The sequence below is a fragment of the Candoia aspera genome, chromosome 1 (assembly GCF_035149785.1).
Source record: "Candoia aspera isolate rCanAsp1 chromosome 1, rCanAsp1.hap2, whole genome shotgun sequence".
NCBI lineage: Eukaryota > Metazoa > Chordata > Lepidosauria > Squamata > Boidae > Candoia > Candoia aspera.
Window position 1 is genome coordinate 278,521,551 of NC_086153.1, and position 19,155 is coordinate 278,540,705.

The following is a 19,155-nucleotide window of genomic DNA, read 5'->3' on the forward strand; positions in this document are numbered from 1 at the left end:
TTCTGGCTGTCCTAGCACCCCTGCGGTCATGTGATCACCATTTGGGCACTTGGCAACCAGCTCACACTTACAGCTAGTTGCATTTGTGACCTTCCCTGCTGGCTTCCCCAGAAAGTCAATAAGGAAGTCAGCAGGGAACGTCTCAAGTCACTGGGGTAAGTCTCCTCTACCCACACACCCTCCCCCAGCTTCTCTGTGCTTGTGCTGTGCCAATCACTCATGCACACCTGCACACCCTCCCCGAGCCTCACCATGCTTCCCTTGTACCCTCATGCACCTCTGTGCCTCCCTGCCACTCATACACACTGTGCAACCTCCCTGAGCCTCACTGCACCCCCCTTGCTCCCCCCCACCTGGCAGCAGCCACCCTAAGTCTCACTGCACTTGCACCACGCCGCTCCAGCCAGCTGTGCACCCCCACAAGCCCTCCCCCACCCGGCAGCAGCCACTCACCTGTCTGTCTGCCAGCCTGCTTGGGAGCTGCCTGGGACTTGCAACTTCCTGCCCGCCCACTGACTTTGGTTGTGGGAAGCTGGCAGGAAGTGTCAAGGAGGTCCTCACCTAATGACCACTGTGACACTGTTAATGACTGTTAATGACAGCAGTTGAAACTGCAGGGATTGCCATCGCTAAGCAATACAGTCACACCTTACGACTGCATCACTTAGTGACAGAAATTCTGGTCCCAGTTGCCATTGTAACTCGAGGACTACCTATAATAATAATAAGTCATGGCTTATGAACAACAGTGGCTAAGCCAGAACCAAACCAATTACATTTTTTTGCATGTTCTGTATACTAGAATATTACATTAAGCCATAATGTGGTTGGAAGGTTTTGTCTTAGCATATTATGTGACTATAGCCATTGTGGTCTCTTAGGTACAGTATGTTTTAGCATTTATACAAAACGAAGTGTTTATGTAATTGTGATTCTATTTGACAGGGAAAGATAGTACTGAGGCTTTGCTCAATGAGTACGAAAAACCCTGATTAATCCAAGTCATGAACATACCAAGCCTGTATTACCAGACAAGAGGATTACATTATGCTAAAATGAGTTCTTAGAATGTCAGATTGTATAACACATTTTTCAGCTTGCGAAAGACTTCAGGGGAAAGATAAATCAGGCCTTAAGTTAATGCAAAGAACTGTTCTTCTTTTGATAGCTGTGTTCCCTGGAGTCTAATCTCTTAGGTGTCGTGTCTAGCCAGAGCTGAATGAGGGTACTCACTTTCTCTTCAAGCTACTTCCTTTTCTCATTCTCCAATTTCTCATGGAGGGAGCAGCTTCTGAAACTGTCATAGGTTTCCAGCCATTTGCATTAGGCAGTTGCAAGACCTTGATAAATAATTTGGATGTTTTGGAGATGTAAAAATAATAAAAATAAATGCAGCAACTCTCTTTTTTTCTGAAAGTCAAATCAGTCTGTTCAAGCAGTTTTTTTATTAACTCTCGATAAAACCTGTAATCTTATTTTAAATTTATTTTTAGTTACAAATATTTTTATCAGTGTTTTAAAACTCATTTTATATTGTTGCTGTTTAAAATTTAATAGTTTTTTTTTCCAAACACAGGTTGATAGAATTGTACTTTCTTTAAAAAATTGAACAGCACAGTGACCCCTTTGGATGATTGCTATTCTTGTTTACTTTTTTTGCAGAAAACCTCGTGCCAAATATCTTCTCAGAGCTTTTCTTTGTATTGCAGCTACTAACAGCAAAGGGAACTTCCTTTGCAGAAGATAGGGAGAGTGACTTGGAATTTATGGAACAGAATAAAGGTCAGACGTGATACTGGATAAGAATCCTTGGATGTTATATATGATATGTACTGTATATTGTAGCACATATGATAGTAAACAATGTTAGAAGGATTCTACTAAACAAAGTAAGGGATTTTGGAAAAGTTTCATTTAAGTGGACAGAACAATTGATTTTTAGCTTAAGCATTGCACATTACGAAGCTGCAGAAGCTAAAGCTTCTCATTGTATCTAAGCAACTGAGAAACTATGATTAAGGTCTTACCAGACAAGCCAGGTTTGGAAGGCAGCTTTAAATTATGGTTTAACATAGTTTGTTTGAAAATCATTAAGCATAGCTTCCCAATACATGTGTAATAGGAAGCCATGTTTAACACCTAGGTTCTGGCTTATTTCATCCTTTATGCAACAGAAGTATTAAAATAAAAATTCTGAGTAGTTTATCCCACTTCCTGAGAAGAGCTTTATAAAATTGTAATTCATTTTGTAGTTGTCCTTTCCTAAGTGTTCAAGGGAAATGGCAGTCCTGGAAGTTGAGTCTTTGTTCTTGACCAGCCTGAGTTCTGCAGAATGAATTCCTTCAAGTGCTTTTTTTTATTTTTTGTTTACAGATTTGATTGAGAGGCAGCATTTTCACAGTATACACAACTGTGTTTATTTTGCTGTGCAAGTTTTGGATTATCAGTTTGAGTAAGTGCAGTGATTTGGCTGCTTTCATGAGTGAGCAAATATTTTCGCACCTGGTTTTTATTCCAATTTGTTTGTAGACTGAATGGCTTTCCTATCATTTTAATTATTTGTTTAACATAAATTTATCCCTTTGTATCTCACAATTCTGGGCAGCATACAAGGATCACAATGGCAATCTTAGCATATAACAACCCACATCAACAAAAATCTGGAAGACAGAAAAGATGGCCATCCTTCTTTCTCAGTAGGCATTGATGCCCCAGATAGAAAGGAAGATTTTCAGAAGCTTCCTAAATGCATCACCAGGGCAGGATGCTGCTCCCAGCATAGGTCCAGCCAATGGGTGGCGGAGCTCAGACTAGAGCTTATCAGTGGAAGGTACAGAGAGTAGTAATGCAGTGGAATTTATCCTTTTTGGATTGAAATGTAATATCATAATATGCTTTTCTTGCTGATTGCTGTCGTCTTGGCAGAATTGTTTCTCATTTAGAGAAAGGGACGCTGAAGCTCCTTGCTGAGAATGACAGAATTGCATCTTTTTCACTTGGCTTGCATGAGAGGCTAATGGCAGCCTATGAAAATACAACAGCAAAGGTAATGTAAAACGAACACTGGGAGGGCTGTGCAAAATTAGGGTCTGCTTCTTGGAAATAGAAAAGATTGCTTCTTCAGTGTCCTTCCCATTGTTGGTAATGTTTGTGTTGTTTATCTTCTTGAAATTGAGATCTTTGTGCATGCAGCTTTTTGAGGTGTGCACATGAACCTTCCTCTGCCATGCAAATGGCAGTTGCAATTAAGTGAAGAATAATGGAATGCTGTATCTATTATTAGATAAGAGCCACATGGGAAATAACAAAAGCATGTTTTGTAGGTGAGGATGCTACAATTGGTCATCTGATTATACTGCTAAAGTTGACTTAAAGTTACGTTTTAGCATTAGACCTAGGGGCACAGTAAGGAGAGCAGACTGTAATTCCAACCTCAAGACTTGTTTCTGCATACGTTGCTTTGAGTGAACTGCATATTGAAACAGAGAATTACTTACTTATCATTATGTGCAATTAACAGGTTTCCCTCTGGTTGCCTTCATGTGTGCAGTCAGTTTCCTTTCAGCCAGAAACTGACAATCGGTCTAACTTTTCCAGCGATAAGGCATTTCATATATTCAAGAAGCAAAGGTAAGAACTCTTTATTTCCCTTCATTAAATGCTGCATTAATGTTTGATTCATCAGATGCTTTAATGGCTAAATTTGAAGCAGACAATGAACATATAGTTTACAAGAGGAACATTTCCAAACCCAAACACTTGGTTCCGTGGAGTATTTTTGCTGTCATAATAACTGCATTCTTCCTGGAGATGAAACAAGAAGACCTGAGAACTGACAATTAATAGTTATTTGATATTTAATTTCCCTTTTGTATAACAGATTTTGAAATATGATGTCTTTTATTCCCAACCACTAGGGTAATTGCTGCCTGTGGTTCAGTAAATCCTGCTCTTCTCCCATAGGCTGAATAAACATAAGATATTTAATGGGCAAATCAAGTACTTGGAAAGGGTATTCTTTTAAAATCCCTCAGCCTAGAATCATAGCAAGATCATAGCCAGGGGTTCCCACTACAGTACTACCCAGCATGCAGCTTGAGGAGGAGAAGTATTTTTATTTGGTGTGCTCTTAATATCTAAGCACACACTCAGACCTATTTTAGAAGTATGTCCCCTAAAGTAACATCTCAACTTTCCCCACAGCTGCTGCTTCCTAGGGTTTCAGTCTCAGCAGGAGGGACAGTGGGTCTTATAATTTTCCCCACTCCTGCTGCTTCTGGATGTCATCTAGGAACAGCTCCCATCACGCCAAACCCTTCAACCACACCACAAGCATATGGCCCTCATCCTTATGCTTTCCCAGAATGCACCCTCCAAAGGTGCAGCCACCTTTGGCTTTACCCCTCTTGGGTTGCTGTCACCCATTTTAACCAACCTTAAGCACCTCCCTCTCAGAGGGACAGCCAATAGATGGATGCTAAATATTTCCAAGGTAGGACCTTTCCTTAGTTAATTCAGGGCTAGCAATCAACAAGACCTCCTTCAGAAGGACTCAGTCCAGTCGCGAAACAGGGAGTGGATTCAAGTTGCAGAGAAATTTCTCTCACATAATCCTCAGGGAGGGGGCAGGGATTGTTCTGCTGCTAAAGAACTTGCTTTGTTCTGTTGGAATGCATCGGTCGCCTAAATGCACCATCTTAATAGGGCCTTTAGCCATGCAGGTTAGGCATAACAATGAGGTCTGCTTTAAAATGAGTATTGAGGATGGTGAAACACAATACCTAATGCTTGTTTTTGGTTTCATAAACATCGAATTGAGAAAAAGATTTTATAGTAATTAAAATTGGAAGTTATGTATAATTTTTGACTAGATTTTTTTTCCAAAACATTTTTTAAAAATAATACTGCTACTTGAGTAATGCTACCAATACTCTTCCATACATTTTTACTGAACTACAATATTTAATGCTGAGTACAAAAGCAAATTCCCTCTTAAAGAAAAGAAGATTGTAATCTTTCTACAAGAATGTAATTTTTACTTTTTGATAGTCTTTGAAAACTTAAATTGTTCTTCTGCAAATACTCCATTTTTCTCTATACCCTTTAATGGCCAATTCTTCATTTTTTATTTATAAAATTTCTACTCATTTTTTTCAGTATCAAAACAATCCAATTCTTGTTTAATTACCTGATTCTCCTACATTATTTATTTACTTAGTTATTATTAAATTAGTCTATGCCACAATCTCTTATGTCTCATATTTTGGTCAGAAATTTGTATTATATTATTGTTACGCTTACTCTGTTGTTTTAGTTTATCAGTTTTGCATTTTAAAAAAATCTAAAGACTTCAAGAGTCATCACTGTTTTTATACTCATTAAAATAATGGGATTTACTTCTGAGCAAACCTGTATAACATTTTGCCATAAATACATTTTCTAGGTTGTTTAATTTTGTGGATCTGTAGAATGTCTGTTTAATTGATTTAAGTTGTGGAACAAAAATATTATTGTAAGAATTGGTGAAACTCTATCATAACTGTGGAGCTGGTATGTAAGTAGAATAAATTAACGTTATGATAACTGTACTTTCGGGTATTGACATTAATATGTCTACCTTGTTCAACAGAGATATCTTCTATGAACTGCTGCGTGAGTGGGAAGATAACTTTGAAAAAACAGGTTGGGATTTTGAGAAATGTCTAGGAGATAGGATCAGGTAAGAACTTTTAATGCAACAATTGAAGAAGGATCATTTATAAAAATAGTGGCAAGGATAATTAGAAAAGAGTCTTTATATCTCTCCATAGCCCAGTAGATGATAACTACTGATTATTCTAGGAAGCATTGGAGAATATCTGATCTAATAATGTCTAGAGACCAAGATTTGCAAGAAATCTCTAGATATGTAACAAATTCATATGATTTGAAATTGTACGGTAAGAACTTATGAGAAGCAAAGAATCACCCAGGTTTTTGATAATGAGAACAAGTGTAATGTAGTCATGTATCAATAATTTGTTAAAGAAGAGATTAGAAAATGCCTTCAAAGAAATCCTGGAACCCAAAGAGAACTGACAAAGGTCCAGGAGTAGATCTTCATAAAATCAACTACAGAGTTGAGGAAAATGGAGCTTGAGTTTGAAATGTGACTCATATGGAATCAGAGGGGGATTGAGAGAGAGAGATTGAGACTCAGAAACAATACAGTAAATACACTCTGATTAGAATCCCAGAAGTTAATGAAGTAAAATACTTATTAAAGGAACATATTAACAACTCTAAACTAGAAGAAATAATTAAATGAAATAATAATATACTTGCTATTGTACAATATAGTTTAATTATAGTCTAGTTATAACCTAGTATAAACTTCTCTTTATCTTCTCTCATTTTTTTCTTAATGTTTCTTTTTAAATTATTTGTATATCCCTCTTCATCTAACATTCCATTCGAATCTCATGGATAGAGAATTTATCCATGTCCCTTTGGTCTTGGTATAGATCCATTTCTGTTCATTGACAGCCACTTTAGAGCAGGCTGGGTGGAGGGGGAGGAGAACCCATTTCTTCACCAGTGTGGATTGCATTGGCACATGGACACTACTGCAATTCAGTCATGGTTAATATAGAGCAAAAAAATGGCTCTTCCTCTTTTTGTGACTGCGTTGGATAGAGCAGGGTTTCTCAACCTTAGCAACTTTAAGATGTGTGGACCTCAACTCCCAGAGTTCCCCAGCCACACATCTTAAAGTTGCCAAGGTTGAGAAACACTGGGATAGAGTGTAAATATGAAAACAGAATTGGAGAAATTGTAAGAGGTTTATCGAATCCCACTTTCTCTCCATAAGTTCAAGCTGGAGTACATTGCAGTACTTCAGTTTTCCGAAAATAACCATCACCCAGTGAGGTAGGTTAACTGAGAAAGAGTAACTGACCCAAAGTCGCCCAATGAGCTTCCATGATGGGGGAAGGGGTAAACCAGAACCAGTATTTCATAGTTTCAAATTACTCAAGTCATTTAGAGATTTGTTTTCTTAATACTCACAGGGATTTTAAAATGTTAACTTTTCACTTTCTCCTGATTTATTTATAATAACAGTCATTTGTTTCTGGGTTTGCAGAGTTATGATGGCACACCTTTCAGTAGCTTGTAACTACAGTCACTTTGCCAGACTCTTTTTGAAACAGCTTCTTCAGGTAGGGTGGTGGTTGCATTTTTAAAATAAAGATGTTTTGCTGTGTAATAGCAAGATCTTTATGATAACTAAACTTTTCTTCAGTTGATACCCAATATGTGAAGCAAGTATTTTAAAGTGTAGGCACAATAATTAATTTAATTCTGCAGTTAGTATCTTGCATGAAGAAAATGTCAAAAGCAGTTATGTCCAACCGGTGGTTCATGGTTTGGCCTAGAGAGAATGCTTATCTTTTTCTCTTTATGTTGCAACACAGCATTATATTTGCTGTGTTACTCACTGTGAATGCGGATTTACTCATCCTTGCAATTGTTTGCTTTTGTGCTAATGAACTTATAGATACCTTTAAATGGAACTATTTTACTGCTGTTTTTTTCCTACCCTGCAATCTGTGATTGTTCTGCTGGGAACAGCAACGATAACATCTTCCTTTTTAATCTTATAGGTCTTGTTTAAAACCATATGATGGGCAAAATGTATTAACAGTTTTTGATGCATGTTGGTCTTCATAGTTGTGCTATCTTTCAGACTCAACAATTTTGTCATGATTCTTGTAGTGTCAATGCTTGCTTTAACTTAGTCCTTACAATAATTCTTGATTAAACGGCCATGATTAATTTGTTTGTAATTCTGTTGTACAGTCATTTCCAGCCTGAAGCCCTCCAAACATGTTTGGTATAAAATGTTAACACATCTAGAGGGTGTGAGATTGAAAAGACTGATATAAAATACTATTTCCAGTAAGTTGTAACCATCCTGCAAAAATATTGGAAGGAGAAAAACCTATTTTTAAGAATATGTAAAGCAGTTGGTATGCACTCAGTTAGTTTGTTTTAGATATTACCGGCAGTTTTCCTACAATACCTCATATATTTGAGAAATGCCTGAAATTATCATGGCTACTGTACAAAATTAGATATTTAGTAACTTTGTATCCCAGCTGATTCAGGGTGTGGCTTGTATCATGTTTTTTTTTTAATTTGGCAGTGTAATTTTTCTTAGTACTATGCTATTAAAAGAAGCAGTTGAATTCACATTCTGTGATGCTGATCTTTCAGAGAAGATAGTACTTTGAAGTAGCGTCTCTAGATAAGAAAGTTCTTCTATATTCTTTAGCTCTGGTGGTTTCAAAGATGTTAGTCGTCGCTTGGTGGTTAATTCATAAAAAACTCAGAATTCATGTATAAGCTGTCCTCTGTTCCAGGTCATCAAATCATGTATTTTTCTTTTTGAATCAGTTCTAAGCGTAAAAGTCATTGGCATAATGTCACCAAGGACAACAGTGGATCTCCTGATGATAGGTCAAGCAAAATGTTCTTCTATCTCCCCATTTTTCCTTCTGTTTTAAAGATGTGTAAAGGATCAGTTGGTGGAGGCACAAGTTGGGGAGATACACCAGATCAGGATGTCCTTAACATGTTAGGACCAGATAATCTAAACCGACTGAAGAGGCTGCAAGAGAGATTTCTTGTTCCTCAGAACATCAGAGGACCTTGTCCTCCTCCTTCTTTCCCTGGATGCCAGCAGTTTTTCAGGGACTTCATCCTCAGTGCAGGAAGGTGAGATGCTTGTCACCACTTATTTAAGCTGTGTATTACTAAGTAAAGGTATTTCATAATTTTGCATTTGGTCCTGACAAGTTTCTAAGTGTGCAACACAAAGCACCTTGGAAGAATCCCAAAAGAGAATTTGTGCATAAACTATTCCAGTGTTCCTGTTTCTTAACATGTTTATTGGCTTCATTAGGAGAATGCTTACACCATAGGAATTTCAAAATTCTTCAAAGCAAAATAAGATTGCATCATAGATCAATGTGATTACTTGATCTCATTGCTTAATTGGAGTTTGAAATAGCATATTGGCCTAGTGCTGTTTTTTTGTTTACAGTGAATATTGTAAATGTGCAATGAAGGAATGTGAGAAAAATAGCAAAATTGTATTCTGAAATTTTTAGCGCATCTGTGGAACCTGTTGAAAGTGATTTTGTGGCATACATCTACTATTGCTCTGGTGGAGCTCAGTGTTGCTCTGCTGTTGTTAAAATGAATTTTGCTCCAAGCAATGGCACAAATTTTGCTCCAAATTGTGCAGTGGCAAAAATGACTAGGCATAACTACAGAGCTTTCTCTCAAGATACGCAAGTGTAGGGTGAAGGATAGTGCTATATGTAACAAGAGTGAAGATAGGGCATGTAGCTGGTAAAACTTAAAGAAAGTTTCATCCTCCAAAGGTAATACAGGTAGTCCTCGCTTAACAACCATTCATTTAGTGACAGTTTAGACTTGCAGTGGTGCTAAAAAACCCTACTTATGACCAGTCCTCGCACTTATGACTGTTGCAGCGTCCCCACGGTCAGTGATCATGATTTGGGTACTTGGCAACTGGTTCACATTTACAACCATTGCAATGTCCCATGGTCACGTGATTGCTATTTTCAACCTTCCCAGGTGACTTCCGGCAAGCAAAATCAATGGGAACTGTGTGATTCATTTAACAATTACATGGTTTGCTTAATGACCATGTGATTTGCTTAATGGCCACTGCAAAAATGGTCATAAAATCGGGTTGGATTCGTTTAATGACTGCATTGCTTAGCAACTGAAATTCCAGTCCCAATTGTGGTTATTAAGCGAGGACTACCTGTAGATCAAAACTGGTGTTGGAATGGATTGACTGAACTGAGCTGAAACTTTTGCAACCTTTGCACAGAACAGATAAGAAGTAGGAAGACTTTGCTCCTTTTCAGGAGGTTCATGTACCGAGGAAGAAGCTTATCTTTCTCCTTTAAATCATGAGAGGTCAAGAGGCTAATCTGTAGGCCTGAGAAAATGGTGAACTCCATAGGGCAATTCTTTGTTTATGAACAAACTTCAGTTCAATAGATGGGAACCACTTCTAGCTTTATGCAGACCCACTTAAAAAAAACATGGGTTGTATTTGAGAGCTTAAAGCTGAAATATAGTGGCATGAATCAACCTGGAATATGCTTTTTATTTTGATTCTCTATGGGAACACATATCCCATATTTCAAACAAAACTCCTAAGAAAACTTATAATATTAACAAACATTACAATAACAGTATGTAAAAAAAGAAGATATCTAAAATTGAAAAAAAAGCAAGACAAGAATATTTCAGACAGAAAGTACTTCACACTAAAAAATGAGAAGTAAAGGCCTTTTTCCGCCTCCAAAATGTTCTCATATTAAGCATTCAGTTGGCTTTCCTAGGAAGAGACATTGCTCAGTGCGTTGACTAATGGCTATGATAGTTGAGTGACTTGATTTTAAATATGTTCTTCATTGTATTAGCCACTTGCAGTCTCAACACACTATTTCAAATTTAGATGGTTCTCATAATGTCTGTTCCCCGAGGGATGTTAGGTGAACCCCCTTGGTTGGTTGGTCTGCTGCTTGTTTGTTTACTATTGATTTGCAAGATGGAAGTTTTTTGGATCTCAGGCATGTGATATACTAATTATTGTTGCAACTCTAAAAAAAATATTTTGGGTTGTTGCCTTTTTTGGTTTTAATTTACTGTCAGCTGCCCAGAGTTGCAGAAGTAAGAGGGGAGCCATATAATTTGTCTAAATACATACATACATACAAATGTCATTCCCATTTTGTTTTGTTTTTTGAAAGCTACCGATTTAATCAACACCTGGTAGACAGTTTGTGTCTGCAGATACTTGAGCTGGACAGCTTTGCCTTGGTGGAACATGAACCCAGTGATGGAGAAGCAATGAGTGAACAGGTACATCTCATCACTCAGAAATAACAGTTCTATAACAGTTCTAAAAAAATCCCTTTGTTGAGTCAGTTCTGTTATAGAATTTGTGATTTGGGGAGTTACATAAATTGAGTGAAGAGGCTTGTAGAGGCTTGAATCCTGACTTGTTTGGCACACTGGATCGGTTGCTTCGTAAACATTCCATCCTTCCATTATAACTCTAATACTGACTTGCTACATTGGCATGTTTAACATTATTTGGCTCTTTGAATGGGGTGCCTGCAATTCTTGTTAAAATAGCTCTCACCTTCTCCTGAATATAACAGTCATTGGAATGCCTCAGAAAACCACTTCTCTTTTAGTTGAAACGGGCTATGATGCTTAACCATTTTTTGTAAACACAAGTGCATTCCTCTGAGGGAAAAAGGAAAGCAGGGTGTGGAGTTTTTTCAGTAGATGTAAACTGTACATATTTCTGTTGTAAAAGGGTAGCTTTACAAATTCCCAAAATATACCTGCTTCATTTTTGGCTATTGCTTTGTTGCCTTCCCCACTGGTAATATTTATTCATGGAACAATGATGTTATATTGTCAGACTTGATTTGATGACTTCGCTACTTCTAATAGGTAGAAGACAAAATTGAAAGGGAAAAAGACTTTTCCAAGGCAACCATTGGCTTTCTTTGAGAAGGCTGCAACTGCCTTTCTTCCTTGAAGGCCTCCAACAATGAATGCAAAGAATGGTGATCGAATTAGATGTATTTTTAAACTTAAGTTTTTGGATCCCACATACAGGTCTTGACTTACACTGTACGAAGGGCTCTCTTGATTTCGAGAAAAAAAGAATTCTCTTTGGTTGTTGCATCACATACTCAGTTACAGTGTTGTGGCAGAGCTATATATCAGGAAGACCATTATTTGAATCTTGTTCCTGAAATTTTATTAGGTCAGCCTTAGCCAAGCCACATTCTCTCTGCCTGAATTCCCCATCTCCAGTAGGAGAGATAATAATAATAACTTACTGTGCTTACAGTACTGTGCTGTAGACACTTGTGGTTGAAAGAACTACACCATTGTTGCTGCTGTTCCTATCCTCTGCTGGATGACAATTGTAACAAGTTTCACTGTTCTTTCATTTCAGGATGAAAAGAAGCATTTTGCCAGTGTTCTTATGAGTCTTCGACTCCTGGCCAAGTTTGTGGGGTTCCTTGTCTTTCTGCCGTATCGCACATCAGAGCCAGCAACTGGAGATCTGTTGGAGTCAGCAATCACATTAAGGAACCATGTGTGTGATTAGCTGCATTTATCTGCTAATAGAAGCACATTATAAGAGAGAGATTTTTATTTCCAATTCTCCCAGCCACTAACCAGTAACAGTAACAATATATTGATTAGTCAGTTGACCATATCAAAGCATAGGCATCAGCCACAGTAAGATACAATCAAACAAAATAAAGTAAGATACAATAAAATGAGATAAAATAGGCTACGCTGAGATAAAATAGATAAAATAAAGGTAAGATAAAGTAAGGATAAAAAGTAAGCTAAAATAGTATGAAATAAAATAAGAGTACAGAGATGTATAAGAGGAATATTACATTCAAAAACAGTATGTGTTTAGGTGAATTCATCACTAACCATTTAATAAGTAGACTCTCTGGATTGTTTCCAAATGTCCCGGTTAACCAGCCTTTGTATACTTTGTTTTGTTGTTATAGATTAAGGACAGATTCTATTAACTCTGACAGTAAAGTCTGATAACATAAACGTACTAGCTTGGGGTAATGGAAAAGGAAAATGATTCATTTATTTATAAATACCACCATGTCAAAAACAAGCACATCTTCAAAATAACTTCTATTTGATAAGAAACCCTTGATCTGGAGATACGTTCAGGCAAGCAAACCAAGTATTAATACAAACGCAATGACAGAATTATACCCTACATCAGAATTAGATGACCTAGTGCCCTCCAGATGTTTTGGACTTTTTACAATTCTTTGCCATGAGCCTTGTTGGCTGGGGCTGGTGTAAAATATCTGGAGGAGCTGAAGCTGGGCATCAAGTGACATCACATGCATGTTGAAGCCACTGATGAAAATTACATAATTTGCCATGTTTGCTTGATGACATTATGACACACGTGGTTTCTACTGTGACACAGGTTGCTTTCCCCTGCCAGGTGTTTGTGATTGTGCCATACCTCCATCTAGTCAAAAGGTGCTGGTTCTTTTCATACCAATTGATTATGAAAAAATCCCAGTGTAAGGATTGGGGAGAGAAAGAGAGAAGCTTGCTTTTCTGACTTCTTGGCATTGATGATTAGAATAGCAAAATTTTGGTAGTTCTCTAACACAGTAAATTACCCATGAAAAAAGATTGGGTAGCAACCCCCCCCCCATAAAAAACAAAACAATCCCATCACTTGTTGATGCTTCTTGGTTGCCTAATATATAATGATTATTATCCTCAGAATAAAAATGTAGAAATGAGGGATATTTAAATAATAACAAGCTGGAATAGTTGGTTTCTGGTTTATGGGTAATATTTTCCCAAGATGCTATTTCTTTTCTCTCTTTTAAGGTCCATCCTGTACTGGATATATTCAAGTTGTTGAGACAGTCTATTCAGAAACAATGTATGGTCCTGACTGTACCATGGGTTGTTGAATTTCTTTCTCTCATGGATTATATTGCCCCATTTCTTGACTACTATGAGGAAGTATTTGCTCTGCTCTTGCAACTGTACAGGTAAAACCATAGCAAAGACTCTTGGATGAGATTTGCTGCAAGGAAATAAACTTTTGAAGCACAGATTGGGGATGTCTTGCTAAAACGTTTGTTATTGCTGACACTGACAACCTCTTTATTCACAGAGTAGCTTAAAGCTTTATTTTACAACAGTTTTTTCAGTCTGGTGCCTCCAAGTATGTTAGACCAAGTTCAGTTGGCAATGGTGACTGGAAATTATTGGTGTTGTAGTTAAAAGTGGTGGGAGAAAATATTGGGGATGCTGTTATACTCTGCAAGCTTTACAGCCCTAAGCTTAACATGCAATAGTCAATGTAGCATAACATTCTCCTGTATGTAATAATTTCTCCAGCTACAAATGTTAATCCTTTTGTGAATTTATAGAACCCTCCCTTAACGTACAATTTCCAGATAGAGTCTGATAGCTAACTTTTTAATCTAGTTGTGCATATCAAATACTGATGACTTTGTAACCCTAGTGTTTTAAGAGGTAAGAAAAATTATTTATTTTAAAAAAAAACATGAAGAAGGAAGGAAGAGGTAAAACTAATAAAATCAAAGAAGTTTTTTGTTTTCTTTCTTGTCATTCTTTTATAGGTATCTGCTACTTTCTGAAGATAAAAAGATGTGCTTCCTGAATAAGCTCCTGATCCTTGCGGTTTTAGGATGGCTTTTTCAAGTATGTTAAAAACTGTGTTTTTAGAATTTTTAGAAATGAACAGGCCTTTTCTAATTCTTCCATAAATTTTTAAATATGAAATAGAAATACTAGTATAAGTCTATGGACATCTCCTGCCTAGGAGATTAACTGTTCAGGACTTGCATTCCAGGTGCCCACTGTTCCAGAAAACTTGTTCTTTGCTGGTGAAGTGAGATCGGAAGGATTACCTTTGGAATCCATAACCACAGTTCAGGCTCTGGTAAATTCGTATAGATAAGCACCTGGACAGTGTATGTATGTCCAGCAGATATTGGCTAGTACAACTGTCTGCACCCCTAAGAATGATCTGCAGATGAAAGGCTCTGTGGGGTTCTATATACCATTGGAAAGTGAATCTGTTACTTCCTTTTTTCTATTCCTTAGGATTCTGTGCCTTTGGTTGATCAACAGTTGCTTTATACCTGTTGTCCTTATCTTGGTGAGTCATTTATTTCAAAGGATGTTCTGTGGGAAAAACAAGATCTGAGAAATTTGGAATCAGTTCTCTATTTGGGATTGGAAATAATCCCAATGGAAAAGGTTAATTGCCTGATCAAAAACTGTTACTTTCTGTAGCTATACAGGAATATGTCTGTTATAGTATATTATTGCTTAATGATCACAACTTGCTATAACATGGAATGTAATTGATATTCTAACCTTCTGATTACATTTTAAATACCTTGAAGGGTAAGAATAAATAACTGTATCTATGTCTGTTACATCATGTTTGCATACTTTTAATACTTTGTGACTTGGAAACTCTTAAAGGCACTGTTTTGAAGCAAGTAGTTGAAGTTATGTGTATTAAATGTATAGAGTTGGATATGTGCATATTGAACTATCACCTAGTTGCATTCAGAGCCAGGTAGTGACTCTGCTGCTTCTTGAATGATAAATTCCAGAATGTGGTGCTGAGCAATAGTGACCTTCCCTGTAGAATTGCTCTGTGGGATTTCTGTGACTACAGCTTCATCCTGATGAAACCTCTGGGTGAAGTCATCCTGAGGATGTGTTTTATGCCACCATCCATTTTATTCTTTATGTATAACCCATGCATTCCTTTGCAACAGGTGAGTTGAGAAAATTACTGTCTTCTTTTGTGTTGGGAAGTGGAGGAAAAAATGGTGGCTATATAAGAAAAATAACCCCAACTGCTACAGAGGCCTTAGCCCCAAAGCCTTCCCTCACTCAGCAGAAACTTCAGGTAAGGGGCATCCTGTGCAAGAAGCAAAATCCAGTTTTGTAGCAATAAGGATAAGGATTGCACAAAATCACTATGCACTTGACGAAATATACCTCAGTGCAATGGTCAATGTGTACATTATCTTAGTTAGAGTTTGCCAGGTTGTTTTGATTAGTAAATGTGGGCAGAGCCAGAACATATGAACATGGTACAAAAATGAGAAGGACTTTCATACACTCACCCGTTCACAATCTTGCTGTTTTGAGTATGTCTCTGTCTCTAATGCTTTAGCTTCTGCCATCTACTGCTCAGAACTTCTTTTCTTCTGCTTTCCCTCAAGGAAGAAATGGTCCAAAGGAAGATGGCAGACTAGTTTGTTGTTAGTAATTAAATGTGTACCTACCTTTCCCTTCAAAATTTGTCATACTTACTTTTTCTCAAGAGAGATGGGGATACTGCAAGGGAAAAAAGGCAGGTGCACTATGACAAAACTTACTAGGCGCTGTAGACACTTTGTGGTTGAATTTCTGAGCTCACACATTAGCCCATCAGCAGGGTTGGTCTCTTCTCTCTGACATACTTGACAAAGAAAAATTGGAAGAATGACTGGAGGGAGTCATGAAGGCAGTCAAACCTGATTGCTCAGGAAGATGACCACTGTTTAAAATGACAGTAGGGATACTACCATATGGTGAGTACCTTAGAGAGACATTGTAAATCCTGGGGAGATGCATGTGGTTTGGATTTGAATTGCACATCAGAAATATTTCTGGGGGGAAAAAAGCCTGTATGAATATTTGAGTAATCAAAATATGGAAACTAGTAGGAAGTAGGCAGGAAGTCTCTTTTTGGAGACTGTTAAAAAGCATATGAGATGTATCGATGGTCAATTAAGGAAATCTAAGAAATGCTTGCCATACTCAACAGAATGTTGGAAAGAAATTGTGTAAGGGGCTCAGAACTCTGTTGTCCATCTGCCCATCAGCAAGATTACTCTCCAAAATCTAAACAGAACTGGACCAGATTTGGATTGGAGAAAGTGAAGCCAGTAAGAGAAGATTGAGTTAAAAAATGAGGCAGATCCAAATGGGGGCTGTGGAGAAAAAAAATCCCCCTACTGTTAGGCAGCAGATCAGAAAGTGGCCAGCTGCTCCATTCAAAGTCCCCCCCCCCCCAGCAGAGCTGTCTTTAGGGGGTTGGAAAAAACTCCAGAAGCCATGCTCTGCATGCTTTCCCAGCCTTGTTTATATGCCATGGAAGTTCTAATCTGTATTACATTTTTAGGCGAGGAACCAGGAATGCTAGCTCTTGTAAGCGAAGCGAAAAGGACTGAGCCTTGATTTTCAGCAATGATACTAAACTTCATTAGGCCATCAGGTGTGCTAGCATAATCTTTGGCATTCCCAATAAATGGGGCCAAGGGTGGTGAGTGATTTTTCTTTATCTCACTCTCTTTCCAGGATAAAACTGTCAATGTTATCGCTTGAATTTTTAGAAGCATTAATATGTGTGTTTTAAATATGCTTTGCTTTCTGAGTAAGACTTTTTAACTAATTTCTTCCTGTAATCCATGGCTGCCTGAAACCATTCCTGCCATAAAAGTTTCCAACTTTTTCAGGCCATGGGTATCAACATGAATTGTCTGCTGAGACCAATCGCAGTATGTTGGAGAATGCCTTTTTCTTTGTATGTAGAAGCATGTATACACATGTGTGCATTTTCCAGTATTCTGTCTCCAGGTACTGCCTCTCCCCCCCAACAATCTCTGCACCTGGCTTTATTAAGGCATTTACTATGGGTATCTAAGGGCATAATTTGCTCACAGTGTCGCCATCCTCGTCTCTACAACAATGGAAGAATGTAGTATTGCTTAAGAGTGCTTGTAACGATACCGTAACATGAAAGCAGCACCTCCATTTCTTTCATTCAGCTAATTCAGTCTACAACTTCAACTATTGTTGATGCATTGATGGCTGTTCCTTGACGGCTTTTTCTCTCTTCTGTAGCTGTAGGTCAGCTCTTTCTTTTCATTCTTGTAAAGAATGAATTTTCTAGCTATATTAACATATGGTGAGTTTACTTCCTATACTTACATTATAACTCCAAGCAGGCTTATTTTTATGGACTGTGTTAGTTTTCTTTATAGAAAACCTGAGCATCGGTATGCCTATTTATTCTGGTGACAAGCATGCAGAAGGTAGTTAATTCTAATGGACATAAAGAAGAGAAGACTTAGGCAACCAAATGAAAAAAACTTGAATGTGCTTCCAACAATAGGAAAAACGATGGTCTTGAAAAATTGTGTTTCAGCATTTTTGCAGGGAGGCCAATGATTATTCTTTTTACTATATTTTTCATTCTTTGTTTCCTCCTTTTTTATTTTAGAGAATGTTAAGGTTAAAAAAGGAACAATCAAATTACTTTTGAGAGTAGAGTGTTTCTCTTTAGAGACAATAGATAGCATGGCATATTCTAATCTCTTGAGGGTTCTTGTTTTTCCTTTTAATAGGCAGAGCTGGAACAAGCCTTCTTCCACAATCAGTCCCCATCTCTGCGGAGAACAGTAGAATTTGTGGCAGAGAGAATTGGATCAAATTGTGTCAAGCACATCAAGTAAGAGTTGGGGGGATTTTTTTTTAAAAAAAAATTAGAAATCCCAGACATCTTAATTCTTTGTATTTTTCTTTTATTGTTGCTGATTACTTTTGGGAAGTTTTCAGTGTTTTTTATTCAACACTTCTTGTAAGCTACCTTGAGAAGTGTAGCTCAGGAGATGGCTGGTTTTTCTTCCTTCAACCTCTGAACTTTGGTTCTTGTAGAGCAACCCTGGTAGCAGAGCTGGTGAAAAGAGCTGAAGTCATTTTGCAGGATAATATGAAGGCAGAAGATGGCAATTATGACAAATTCTTGGATGCAGTGTGTTCTCAACTGTATGAAGAAGGAGCACAAGCTCTTATCCAGGGCAAAGAGTAAGGAGGAACAGTTGTTTGATGAAAAATGTTCTTGATGTCCATTTATCCTTTTGCATATAGCATGCTTTTAGATTTTTCCAGCATTATGAAACAAATTGATCTTTTTTATATAGATCAGAGAATTTGACAGAGGCATCAGTAATTCACCTTTCCTTATCATTTGCCCTATGGTAGGATTTGCAAGTATCAAATTTATAAATAAAATGTGTTCTGCAAAATTCTTGTGGGTAAAGAGCATCATCTTGGTTGTACATATTTATTTATGCACAGTATTTTTTGTATGGTGTCGCTATTAAAGGAGCAGATGGCCTATGGGATCTTGATGCCCCATTGCATCCATTGGAATCTCTATCTCAGTTGCTAATAAACCCCAGTGGTGCAGAGTGCTGATGATGACTTATGGCACAATGATTGTTTTCAGCGTTTAACCCTTTGAAGCATTATTTTTTTGTCATTAGGGCTGTGTAAAGTGTTTGAAAGAGGTACTGTGCTTAATTCATTGGCCTCAGCAAAGGAATCCTCCTTGAAGCATTGAAAAAGCCATATCCTTTGGAAGGCTCATACAGTTGCTTCAAAAGCTGTCTCCAGTGACATGAATATGAATATGCATGGTTTCCCCTG

The 19,155-nt window shown here is 37.5% G+C and overlaps 1 protein-coding gene across 1 annotated transcript in view; it reads left to right on the top strand.

Moving 5' to 3' along the window:
• Positions 1 to 19,155, top strand: part of CDAN1 (codanin 1) — a 45,528-nt gene that overhangs the window by 11,993 nt on the left and 14,380 nt on the right. Inside the window, exons 5-20 of the mRNA XM_063289880.1 lie at positions 1,663 to 1,782; positions 2,374 to 2,452; positions 2,926 to 3,046; positions 3,521 to 3,630; positions 5,630 to 5,719; positions 7,124 to 7,199; positions 8,549 to 8,757; positions 10,839 to 10,950; positions 12,068 to 12,211; positions 13,510 to 13,676; positions 14,274 to 14,355; positions 14,507 to 14,596; positions 14,761 to 14,815; positions 15,450 to 15,583; positions 18,072 to 18,175; positions 18,382 to 18,531. Coding sequence (XP_063145950.1) covers positions 1,663 to 1,782; positions 2,374 to 2,452; positions 2,926 to 3,046; positions 3,521 to 3,630; positions 5,630 to 5,719; positions 7,124 to 7,199; positions 8,549 to 8,757; positions 10,839 to 10,950; positions 12,068 to 12,211; positions 13,510 to 13,676; positions 14,274 to 14,355; positions 14,507 to 14,596; positions 14,761 to 14,815; positions 15,450 to 15,583; positions 18,072 to 18,175; positions 18,382 to 18,531 — 1,843 coding nt within the window. The remainder of the gene's footprint in view (positions 1 to 1,662; positions 1,783 to 2,373; positions 2,453 to 2,925; positions 3,047 to 3,520; positions 3,631 to 5,629; positions 5,720 to 7,123; positions 7,200 to 8,548; positions 8,758 to 10,838; positions 10,951 to 12,067; positions 12,212 to 13,509; positions 13,677 to 14,273; positions 14,356 to 14,506; positions 14,597 to 14,760; positions 14,816 to 15,449; positions 15,584 to 18,071; positions 18,176 to 18,381; positions 18,532 to 19,155) is intronic.